Source organism: Phaseolus vulgaris, chromosome 11 (assembly GCF_000499845.2).
Source record: "Phaseolus vulgaris cultivar G19833 chromosome 11, P. vulgaris v2.0, whole genome shotgun sequence".
Classification (NCBI taxonomy): Eukaryota; Viridiplantae; Streptophyta; class Magnoliopsida; order Fabales; family Fabaceae; genus Phaseolus; species Phaseolus vulgaris.
This window is the reverse complement of record NC_023749.2, coordinates 5,457,585-5,469,551: the sequence shown is the minus strand read 5'-3', so window position 1 is coordinate 5,469,551 and position 11,967 is coordinate 5,457,585. Positions and strand designations below refer to the sequence as shown.

Below are 11,967 nucleotides of genomic sequence, written 5' to 3'. Positions count from 1 at the left end.
AAGAATATATGAATCAGAAAGATAATTAATGATCTTGGAATTGTAAATTTTGCAAAAAATGAAAGAATAAATAATAATAATAATAAAAATAATAATAAAATGAAAGCTAATAATACAAAAACACAATTACCTCTTAAACCTTTTCAAACTTGAATCAAAAGCACAAAACTGGATTGGAAACCTGCAAATGAAATGGTTGAAAAAAGTATGACATGAACAGAAGAACAAATGAGATGAAGAATTTAAAATATCAAAAGCAAGAAATAAATAGAAATAAAAAAATAAAATAAAAGCAAGAAACTTTGATAAAAGAGATGTCTAGAATGAGCAAGAATCTTGAACAAAAATACAAAAACAAAAAAACTGCAATAGAAAACACAAAAAACACTTAAGAAAAAAGAGATGTACAAAATGAAAGAATCTTGATCAGAAAATAAATAAAAAAACAGCATCAGAAAACACTTGAGAAAAAAAAAACAAGAAACTTTGATAAGAAAACCCTAGAAAAAGCGAAAATGTAACAAACAAAGAACAAAAAAATGATAAACACAGAAGAAATAATGGTAAAAGAGATGGAGAAAATCGGAAAAAAGAAGAAAATAAAAGCAAGAAACTTTGATCAGCAAAATCTATAAACTGCATCAGTTACGAAAACATGTAAGAAACCGAGAACAAAAAATGTAAAAAACAAACCATAAAATAGATCAAGAGAATCAGTCGAAAAGATAAAAGCAAGAAACTTTAATAGTACAAAAAAGTATAAAAACATAGTAGAAATGTGAGAATGAGATGAAGAAACGGTATAAAAGATCACCTCGTTCATGGAGTGCAAAATCAATCCATAAGAGGAGCTATATGTAGTCCAAAAAAGGTGTCACAATTCATCTGAAATCAAATTTGAATTTGAAGAAACATTACCCTTTTTGTGATTTATGATTCTTCTGCAAATTGTTCTGCAAACACATTTGCGGAAAAAGACCCCAATTTAAGCTTTGTTGAGAGAAGAACGAAACCCTAATCCTCGATTATGAAGATATTGCTTTTGGGCCAACTGTGAAGCAGTGAACCCTTCAGAAGTTCCGTATGAGTGACATAGTTGTCAAAATGGTGAAAATGAGTAAAGGAAAAGGAGAGAAGCAGAAGGGTTGTCATTAGGGTTTTAGAGAAAAGAGAGTTTCAGAGAGAGAATGGAGAAAACGAAATATGATAGAGAGAAGAGAATTGAATCAGAATGAGAGAGAAAAAAGTTACTTTTAAAAAGTGCTACGTGGCACGTTTTGGTTAGTCCAGGTATATTGTGTTGATAGGTGGAATTTTTTCTACTTTTGGTATTAAATGTTTTTTTTTTCTGAAATTTTGTGGAGAGGACACATGTTTAAACTTACCCTGAGAGTTCTCTCCATTTGTATTATGTATAGATTGAAAATAAATATTTATGTGCTAAAGTATGTTTGAGATTCTTTCGGGAGCATGAAGATATTTTTCATGACGGGTTCAAAAGAATTTGTTCCTTATTTTTATAGTCATAATAAAAATTTATACAATAAATTTGAGTTTTTAGAAAATTATTGTATTTATACCTTTTAAAACTGTGTTAGAATCGTGCTAAAATTTTCAAAAATTCAACAAATATTTTTTGAATTAAACACTTCACTAATAAGTGTCCTACGAGTGTCGACACTGATACGTGTGTCCGACATGGATACGTCATTTAAGAGAAGTGTTTCAGCCTCATAGACTATAACAGTGTTTTCTTTTCTTAAAATTTTGTATTTAGGAAATATATAAGATTCACTAATAAAGAGACTCACTCCTTTAATTAACAAGTTTATTCTTGTTTTGTGTGAAAATATAATTTAAATATTAAATAAAATTATAAGCTGTTTTTATTAGATTGGTATTGTTTTACAATTTTCAACCTAGGTTTTTTTTTTTTTAGATTTTATAAATTTACAGCACAATAATCAATGTAAGTATTACTATAAGAATTAAGTTTATATTTATGATGATCATAATTTCTGCACATTGATTAAAAAATGTAAGTAAAACTTAACTATTTTTTTTTTTTACTTTTAGGATAAAAACTTTCAGAATTCAAAGAAAATATGTTTAAACTAAAAGAAGATGGGAAAAAAATAGTAAAAATTAATTAAAATAACTTTATTGAAAGAGACGGGGTTTTGTATGATTTTGGTATCTGCATTTTTAGTTGACATACATACAAGTGGGTTGAATGTTATGAGGCTTTCAACATGTTTGATAACCATTTTGCCATGATTTATTATGCGCGTTAGAAAAATCTGTTTTTCATGTGAGATGGATAAAAAGTGTAACGATTTAATGACAAGAGTTGGAATATTTTAAATGTTTATTTTTAGTTTTATTTTATTTTTTATTAATAAAAAAATTATAAAAGTTGAAACATTCTTTAAATATTTATTTTTAATGTTATTTCATTTTTTGGATATAAAAAATTTGGATGAGAAAGCAACATAGACAGGGTTTTACAAATGGCATGTTTTGGTTTTTTAGGTTTAGTGCTGTCGGTTCATTTCAGTTCTTAAATTGTTGTCACGGACGTGGGTGATCTTTTCTTCACTAATCAAGAATCTTTCTCATAGAAATTAGAATTCATTAATTTCATGTGGAAAATTATTTAGTAAGTAGTAAATTAATTATGACATAATAGGGCATCATTTTAAAAAAATATTTATTAATTAAGTGATAAAACCGGATATCTCTTAAGTGATTAATTTGTGTCCATAATTTTCACAAAATGAAATTATAAAGATTATAACGCGAAAAAATACACTAAAATATAAAATTTCTAAATATGAAAGCTAAAATGTAAAGTATAAACAAGTGTTTGAAGCTAATAATTAATTAAACTGATAAATTTTTATCCTTCCACTGTAAAAACACTAAAGTGATTTCCTCATGTTTTTGTTAAGTAATAACACTATGTTAAACATACACTTAACAATTTGGTTTAGATTAACAACTCTATGAATACTTATACAGATAAAGAAAAGTGAAATAAATTTAAATTAATTTTATACATAAACTAATTTGAATAGATAAACTTCTTTACAAATATTATTTTAAAGAAACGAAAAAGAAAATGAATGTTATCTATAATTACAATTAACTTGTAAATGAGTTAAAAGTTATCATTTTACAAAAGCCAAGGATTTTTTCTATAAATTTATTTATGCAAAATTAATGTAGTTTATGGAAAAATATATTTAGTTTTCCCTCTTATTTTTTTTCTTTCTAAAAATATCCTCGAAAAATCTCAACCATTGATTATATTTTCTCTATCCTTTAGCTAGTGTGAAAATAATAAATCAAGACCTTTGCTGCTCAAAAAATTAGGCAGGGGACGGTACATTTTTAGAATAGTTTCATTAGTCATCTTATCATAAAGAGAAAAATATTTTAGTTTTAAAACTTTTGGAATTGTATATAATTTTTTATATAATGAATTTAAATATATATATATATATATAATAAACAATAAATTTATAATTAAATAATATAAAAATATTAAAATAATAATACTGAAAGTTGTAATATAATTATATAAAAAATTATAGTTCTCAATGTATCATTATTTTTTATTTTTTTGAAAGAGAGAAAATTTGGGATAAAGACCACATGTTTAGACAGTAGAAAATGTTTGAAAAAGTTTGTGAGTGTGTGAAAGAGACAGAGGAAGAGGAAGAAGAAGGGAATTTTGAGAGTGCAGGTATGAGGAGAATCACATGTTACGCATAGAAGGTGGTTGTGCCACGTCGGTAATAGAGGAAGCACTGTCATTATAAATATTAATATTTTATTATGGGTTTAAGGTGCAGCAGTGTCAAAATATCATCACTTTTTTTTTAATAGTTTTTTGACATATTTTGTTTTGTATTTTTGTTTTGATTTTCTTTGTATTCTCGGCTTACATTTTAACTCTTAACTTTCTGCATGGAGAGAATGATAATGACTATAAAGACAAGCCCTTTAGAAGGTAGCAATAACAATTATTACATATTTTAAAGTTTCATCCATCGTATCATCTCCTTCATCAAAAAGAAAACAATGGGTGAGACAAACAGTGGTAGCAAAAGTAGCAGGTGGTGTCTGCAGGGGATGACAGCTCTGGTCACTGGTGGATCCAAAGGAATCGGGTTACTATCATATGTTCTTCTTTCTCCACAGTTTTCATTTCACTTTTTGTTTCTGAATATTTGAAACTTGCTAATGAAAAATACCTATTAATTTGTTAACTATCAATGAACAACAAAAGCTAGTGGAAAAAGTGCTTCATTTTTTTGTGTTGATCTGTAATAATATAATGTTTGTATCCATAAGCGTTAGTAACAAGAAGAAGTACAAAATAAGTAGATATTGCATGAGAATTGTTTGTTGTTGTTAATTTCTCTGATGTATATTATCTGTACTTCATCCTAGAAATGCTATCGTGGAGGAGTTGGCTCAGCTGGGTGCAACTGTACACACTTGTGCTCGAAACGAAGCTGAACTCAATGATTCCTTAAACCAATGGACCACAAAAGGATACAGAGTAACTGGTTCGGTCTGTGACGTGGCCTCTCGTGTAAACAGACAAGAGCTCATAGCTAGAGTCTCCTCTCAGTTCAATGGAAAACTCAATATCCTTGTAATGCCATCTTTTTTTTCACCTTTTCTTACTTCAACTTGGCTAACTATGACAACAATGAGAACTAATTTGGGATCCAACTTGAAGGACTATAACATTCTCTTTCGTTAATTTTTGTGTATGAGTTTAGGTAAACAATGTGGGAACAAACATAAAGAAACAGACCGTGGATTTTACGGAGGAAGATTTCTCATTTCTGATCAACACAAATCTTGAATCTGCTTATCACATAAGCCAACTTGCACATCCTCTCCTAAAGGCTTCAGAGGCTGCAAGCATAGTTTTTATATCCTCCGTTGCTGGTGAGGTATCAGTAAATATAGGATCCATTTATGGTGCAACAAAAGGTAATTAACTGTTTCATCATTACATTTGAAGGGGAAGAGTTATAGAAGGAGTAGATGCTAATTCCATTGATGTAATTGGCATGCAGGAGCAATTAACCAACTGACTAGAAACCTGGCATGCGAGTGGGCCAAAGACAATATAAGGACTAACTGCGTTGGACCAGGACCAATCAAAACCCCTCTCGGAGACACGGTAATTTTCTACATATCGTTAGTGACTTGCATTATTCTGTGAAAAGAAGCAGGAACACACTTTTTATCATATCAGAAACTTTGACATGTGATTTTGACTAAATTTCATACGACACAACATATTCAGAAAGGAAAATGAACAACATTGGTTTCGCCAATGTAATTTCAAAATTCTCCATTTTTTTAAGTCATTTTTATAACTCCTTTCCTAGATATCTTATCATTGTTTTCTTGCAGGTCTTCAAAGATGCAAAAGTTCTGAATAGTTTCATTTCAAGAACCGCTCTTGGACGCCTTGGAGAGGCAGAGGAGGTGTCTTCGTTGGTGGCATTTCTGTGCTTGCCTGCAGCTTCTTACATTACAGGACAAACCATTTATGTTGATGGTGGCTTCATTGTGAACGCCCTTGGGTAAACCTTCCTTAGAAGCAAGCACTCGTATTAGTAGTTTTATATTATTGTTACTAAGAATAAATAGAGGGAAGTCCCTTTAGTTTTATTTTATTGTTACTAAGAATAAATAGGGGGAAGTCCCTTGGTTCAATCTATATGTCTTCTGGTTGCGTGAAACTATCAATAGAAAACGTTGGTATCACACATATACTAATAGAGGACACGTACACACTAATATTACACGAACACCAAAATACATCAAATTTTTAAAATGTAGAACAGGGGGACACGAATGTATATATTATATAATTATGAATTATATAAATTGACAATAAAAAATTTATGTGCACAAATATGTTCAAAATTATTTTTTGAAATAGAAAGATGTTTTTCATGACCGGTTCATTATGATTTGTTTCTTGTTTTTATAATCATAATAACAATTTCTACAATAAAATTTGATTTTTTAGAAAATTAATGTGTTTTTTATTTTTAAAATTATGTTAAAATCGTATTAAAATTGTTAGAAATCTAACAAATACTTTTTGAATTGGACACTTCATATATATACGTGTCCTAAAGGTGTTATACGAGTGTCATCGAACACCGACACACCATTTAAAAGGAGTGTTTGAGCTTCATAGTTTGGTACACTTGTATTAAAACTAAAATTTTCTTACAATTCAAAATAAAAGACATTATATCATCTTAAAATTCAAGATAGGGAAGTAAAGCACTTTTTTTTTCCTAAAACAGATTTTTTTTTTATATTATAAGAAACGAGAAATCCAAATTATTGATTAGCTTTAAATTGGTAAATAAATAAAAGTAAATAGCATTTTCTGGGTGAAGCAATTAAATTAAAAACGTAGAAATTATTTTAGAAAATAAAAGAAGTTATCGAATGGTAGTGGTATAGTTTGGTCATAATTTTGTGCGGGAGGAAATCTACATAAGAAAGATGCCTGCTTGGTTTTGCAATTGGTTGTTGCCGGCTATTGCAAACCTAAGCCCTCGATTCCTGAGACCATTCTCAATTTCAAATCAATTTCCTCGGTTCCTCCACCGCTTCACTTCTACTGGTAAGGTTTTCCCTCCTCTTCTTTTCTGCAAAATCACATTTTCTTAGCTTCCATGTCTCAGAGTGTTGTCTTCTAAGGTAATTCAAGTTTCAGATTAACGCAAATTTTTCAGGTGTCAAAATACTCATTCCTCTCATTATGTAATTGGCGTTTGTGGATTTATGCCATCTGTGTTTATTTTATTTTGGTTGCACACTTGAAATTGAAGTAGTCTAATTCATCGTTGACCCGCAAATATGTCATTTTTATCTTATTGCTTCAGTTTGAAATGGTATAAAAATGTACAATTTATCTAATTGTGGCTGTTTCTACATAGGAATGTAATTTTGAATGCTCCTCCTGATGTTGGTGTTGGCAATCTAACAATAGACTGAGCCTTGGGGATGACTTTTTCTAAATGGTTTTCTTGTTTTGTTTAGGGTTTATAAGTACCCAGATTGCTGGAGCAAATGGAAAACGGGAAAGCCCCTATTGTGGGGGAAGAGAGGATAATGCAGGAAATTGATAGTCCCATTGCCTCTGAAACACTTGATGTTCTTCGTATGAAGGCAGAGTTATCTTGCAGTTCTGGCTGTCCTTTTTCTGGACATGAAAATAGTGTTGTGACATCAAACGAGTCTTCAAAGTCGGCAAAGAAGCTTTCTGGACTTATTGTTTTCTATGCTATTGTCATGGTTGTGGAACTTGTTGGTGGAATAAAAGCTCACAGCCTAGCTGTCATCAGTGATGCAGCACACTTGCTTTCTGATATTACAGGATTCTCTATCTCTCTCTTTGCAGTGTGGGCTTCAGGTTGGGAGGCAACACCACATCAATCTTTCGGATACAGTCGTCTCGAGGTTTTGGGGGCTCTTATATCTGTGCAGTTAATTTGGTTGATAGCTGGTTATTTGATATATGAAACAATTGGTAGAATTCTTGTACAAAATACCAGTGTGAATGGAAAGCTCATGCTTGCAATTGCAACACTTGGGTTTGTTCTTAACTTTATCATGGTTGCATGGATTGGTCATGATCATGGTCATGGCCATCATGGTCATGGTCATAGTCATCATGATCATCATAGTCATGGTCATGGTCATCATCAATGCCAGACAGATCATGATGATGGGGATAAGGAGCTATCTATAATAAGTGATGAGGAGAATGTTACCCTGGTTTCAACTAGTCACAGAAATACTAATGTCTTGAACATAAATCTTCAGGGGGCGTATTTGCATGTCATGGCTGATATGATTCAATCTGTTGGAGTGATGATTGCTGGAGCCATAATATGGGCTGAACCTAAGTGGTTTATAGTTGACCTTGTGTGCACTCTTATATTCTCTGTTTTATCTTTAAGTACTACTCTGCCCATGCTTAGGAATATTTATGGCATTCTCATGGAAAGGACACCAAGTGAGATAGATATTAGCAAGTTGGGAAGTGGCATTAGAAATATCAAGGGAGTACGGGATGTTCATGACTTGCACGTTTGGGCTATAACTGTTGGAAAACTTGTTCTTTCTTGCCATGTAGTGGCTGAGCCTGGCATAAGTTCCATTGATTTACTAGGCGCTATTAAACATTACTGTGAAAAAACATATCAAATACAGCATGTTACCATACAAATTGAATAATGCTAAATTGTTTTCCTTTCCTTTACTAATGAATAATTGGCTGATGCATCGTCATAAAAATTCAAAAAATGGGATTTATTCTTTTATATCTTGACTTAAGAGTGAATTTGATATGCTAAAAGATTAAGACAGCACAAAAAATGTTTCATGTTTGATTTAAAATTGCTAAGCATAGGACAAGTTCAAATTTTGTTAATCAAAAGACTATTAAGCTCAACATCATCCAAAATTAAATAATTGTCAATTATTTTTTCCTCTCATTAATATCCCTCTTCTTTATACCAGTTGTGAAGAGTGGATGAACTCATCAATCTGTTCCTCAAATCTCTCATTCTACCCTTTCTTTCCCTATTCTCTTTACAGCAAAAACAAACACCATAACACTGATGTGGATGAATATGAAGAAATCACCATCATGCATTTAAAGCTGCACCACCGAGAGATGAGGATTTGCTTGCCTGATGTCAAGTTGGGGCCAGACTAGCCTTCCTCGGGTGGACTGGTCAACTTAGTGAAAGGTTCAAACACTAGTTGGGTAAGCATGAGAATGGTTTTGAGCATGGAATATCAATAGGAGGGAGATGTACTAGTCATTGGTAATTAAGTATGTTGTGAAAAGTGTAATGGTTACAAGTTTAACATAAACAATGATCAAAACAATCTTACGGAAATGATGAATTTCTTACAATGGAACATGAGCTATTAGGACAATAGCAAGCATAGAGAAATTGAAAAATTGTCATAAAAGGAAATCTGTAACAGAACAATCAAGGGAGGAATTCAAAATCATTCCATTCATGTCTTCTCTCTTCTTAACCGATAGAATATATATTAGATCCTAGGCCAATCAAAATCCTCTATTGTAGAGTTAGTTATGTGGATTCTCATGTCTTTCCTCACATCCTTATCATTGGGATTAAATGCCATGTGTCCTTCCTTGCCTGCAATTGCTTCTTTATTCCTCTTGTTTCCTCATTCTTTAAATTGTTTAAGTTGCTTTTGTTAAAATTCCTCCTCCATTAATATCAACCTTGTCTTTGAAGTTGAGATTTCGATAAGCCTCTTGTAAATCTAAGTGATCTTCCCAAGTTGCATTATATGCATCTAAACCTTCCATTGAACCACATCTGTTGGAATTTGTTGTTATCCTCTCAATATGACTCGAGATTGCAATATAGAAACATGTTGAGTGATAGGTTGCAAATAAGTTAAAGGTTTTAGTGATAGGTAATGGAACATATGGTTGAGAGTGACCCCTTTACAAGACTTCAAATAAGAACAATGAAATACTTCATGAAATCTACTAGTTTCTGGTAAAACAAATTTATAAGCAACATGTCCAATCCTTTCAATTACGAGAAAGGGACCAAAATAGCTCAAATTAAGTTTTGTATTCTTCCTAAGAGCAACTAACGTTGTTTGTAGGGTTTCAATTTCACCAAAACCATGACATTGGTCTTCAACTCCAATATTTTCCTTTTCTTTTCAACATTTGTTAAGTTTCTTTTCTTTTCATTGCATGCGTAAACGGTGCATGATAGTTGTGGTTTGGCGTTGCATGTGTGAAAAATCAAATGAATAAAATGAATGGTAGCATGGTAACTTCTCATGTATGATGTGTTTTCCCTTCAATACTCTCTCATTTCTCTTCATTCCTCACATGAACCACTAGCCCCTTCACTTTCTTACAATCTCCTCCCTCACCTATATGCAACTATGGAACCAAACAGAGGTAGCACTCAACATCCGTCGTCGACAAGAGTACCATCCCAGATCCAAACACTGTGTAAGTATTCTTGAACTGAAGTAAGATCACTACGATTAAAAGTTTACTTGACCAGAATAGATGGTCTTTGTCCCATAGACAATCTTAATTGGAGTCATCTCAATGCTATGATGATAAGAAGTGTTAACCCAATACTTTGTCCAAGGCAACGACTTTGTCTTTGACCAGAATAGAATGGTCTTTGTCCCATAGACAATCTTAATTGGAGTCATGTCAGTGCTATGATGATAAGAAGTGTTAACCCAATACTTTGTCCAAGGCAACAACTTTGTCCAGCCTTTTGGAGAATTATAAGTAAAGCATCTTACGTACATTTATAAACACGTATTCAAGGCTTTATATGCGATCTTGGTTGCATGCAGTGCTCATGTTCAAAGAAGTGTCACTTAATTTGAACAGTTAAAATTGGCTAGTACACACCCTATCCCTATCATATATGATAATGTTAAGTATCCCATGTAGTCTCACCACAATTTTCATGAAAACCTTTGCTACTAGTTTGTTGGCATAGTCAATTTTTAAAGCAGAAAAATGAACATACTTTGATAGCTTATCAATAACCACAAGTATCATAATGAAATCATTAGAAGCGAGAAGACTAGTAATGAAATCCATTTCTAAATCTTCTCAAATCCTCAGGAATTGGTAATGGTTGTACTAGCCCAACAAGAAGGATGGTAACTTTTGCCTATTGACCAACAAAGTAAGTCTACGCAAACTTCTTAATATCTTTTTGAATATCCTTCTAATGAAATTGAGCAAGATTGTAGCCAATGTTTTTCTAAAACCAGCATAACCTCCTATCAATGAACTATAAACCCCTAAAGAGAGTCAAATAATTTCAACTATAGACAGAGAAAACCATATTTAATCTCTATAAATAATACTATGAAAATGGTGAATTTCTTATATTAAAATGTAAGTTACTAGAATAATAGCAAACACATAAAAATTACATAACTGTGGAAACAAGAAAGCTACGAATAAAAGAAGATTCATAAATATTCCAATCAATCATTCCCCGACATAATTTATATTAGATCTTAACAGTACTATTAAGACTGAGAGGTATAACCGAAAAAATACATCGAGAAGTTATAACGAAAACTATATATATAAAGAATAATATATATATATATATATATAATCACCGTAGCAAGATTCAAATTAGTAAAAGCCCAAATTAATGGGTGTGTTTAAAATAATAAGTGGTGCAGAAAGAAAGACCCAAATAAGGTATAAGCCCAATAAGAAACCTTATAAATAGATGATCAATCCAAGAGGTAAGTAAAAGTGAATTTTATCTGATGAATACATAAACTATTTCTGATTTTGGCATTGGACCGCCTTGTAGGTACACACACCCAACCGTGAGAAGAGAAGCCGAAAGCCCAACTTGGAGAGCCCAACCATGAGAAGAGAAGCCGAAAGTCCAACCGTGAGAAGAGAAGCCAAGAGCTCAACCTAGATAGGAGAAGCCGAAAGCCCAGTCTAGATCAACCTGTGAAGATTGTGTTGTTAGCTTGAACAAGAGTCCTCGACCCCTTTTTGCAAGAACACTAACCAATAAAATGTTAATTGTGTGAATTATAACACATTTTCTCATGTTCTTATCATTAAGATCAATTATCATGCCCTTCCTTCATTACACTAGCAATTGTCTCTCTTTTATCCCTCTAATTTTCTTATTTTTTTAATTATCCAAGTTGTATTTGTTACATAAAGTTATACACATCAAATATATATCACAAGGCAACATTTATCGCGAGGGGGACAAACACATTTTTTGAGTGGAGTCATAAAATATTATTATATATAAACTTATTACGAGTTAAAAAAATTAGAGGAGTGTCCATGAAATCTCAGTGTTACTAATATTCCAA

At 31.8% G+C, this 11,967-nt stretch overlaps 2 protein-coding genes across 3 annotated transcripts; both read left to right on the top strand.

The window, feature by feature from the left end:
* The first annotated feature begins 3,986 nt into the window (after nucleotides 1–3,986).
* On the top strand, nucleotides 3,987–5,748 carry LOC137807357 (tropinone reductase homolog At5g06060-like). The gene is made up of 5 exons (XM_068608004.1): nucleotides 3,987–4,175; nucleotides 4,459–4,666; nucleotides 4,797–5,013; nucleotides 5,100–5,206; nucleotides 5,443–5,748. Exons 1-5 carry the CDS (start codon nucleotides 4,087–4,089, stop codon nucleotides 5,617–5,619), a joined length of 798 nt encoding a protein of 265 aa, XP_068464105.1. The 5' UTR covers nucleotides 3,987–4,086; the 3' UTR covers nucleotides 5,620–5,748.
* A 790-nt stretch (nucleotides 5,749–6,538) lies between these two features.
* LOC137807169 (metal tolerance protein B-like) lies at nucleotides 6,539–8,334 on the top strand. 2 transcript variants are annotated; one of them, XM_068607685.1, is made up of 2 exons: nucleotides 6,539–6,679; nucleotides 7,099–8,334. In XM_068607685.1, the coding sequence occupies exon 2, from the start codon at nucleotides 7,129–7,131 to the stop codon at nucleotides 8,296–8,298; it is 1,170 nt and encodes a 389-aa protein (XP_068463786.1). In that variant the 5' UTR covers nucleotides 6,539–6,679; nucleotides 7,099–7,128; the 3' UTR covers nucleotides 8,299–8,334. The 2 variants fall into 2 exon arrangements, with proteins under 2 accessions (XP_068463786.1, XP_068463863.1); XM_068607762.1 differs by having other exon boundaries at nucleotides 6,581–6,756.
* Nucleotides 8,335–11,967: the final 3,633 nt, after the last annotated feature.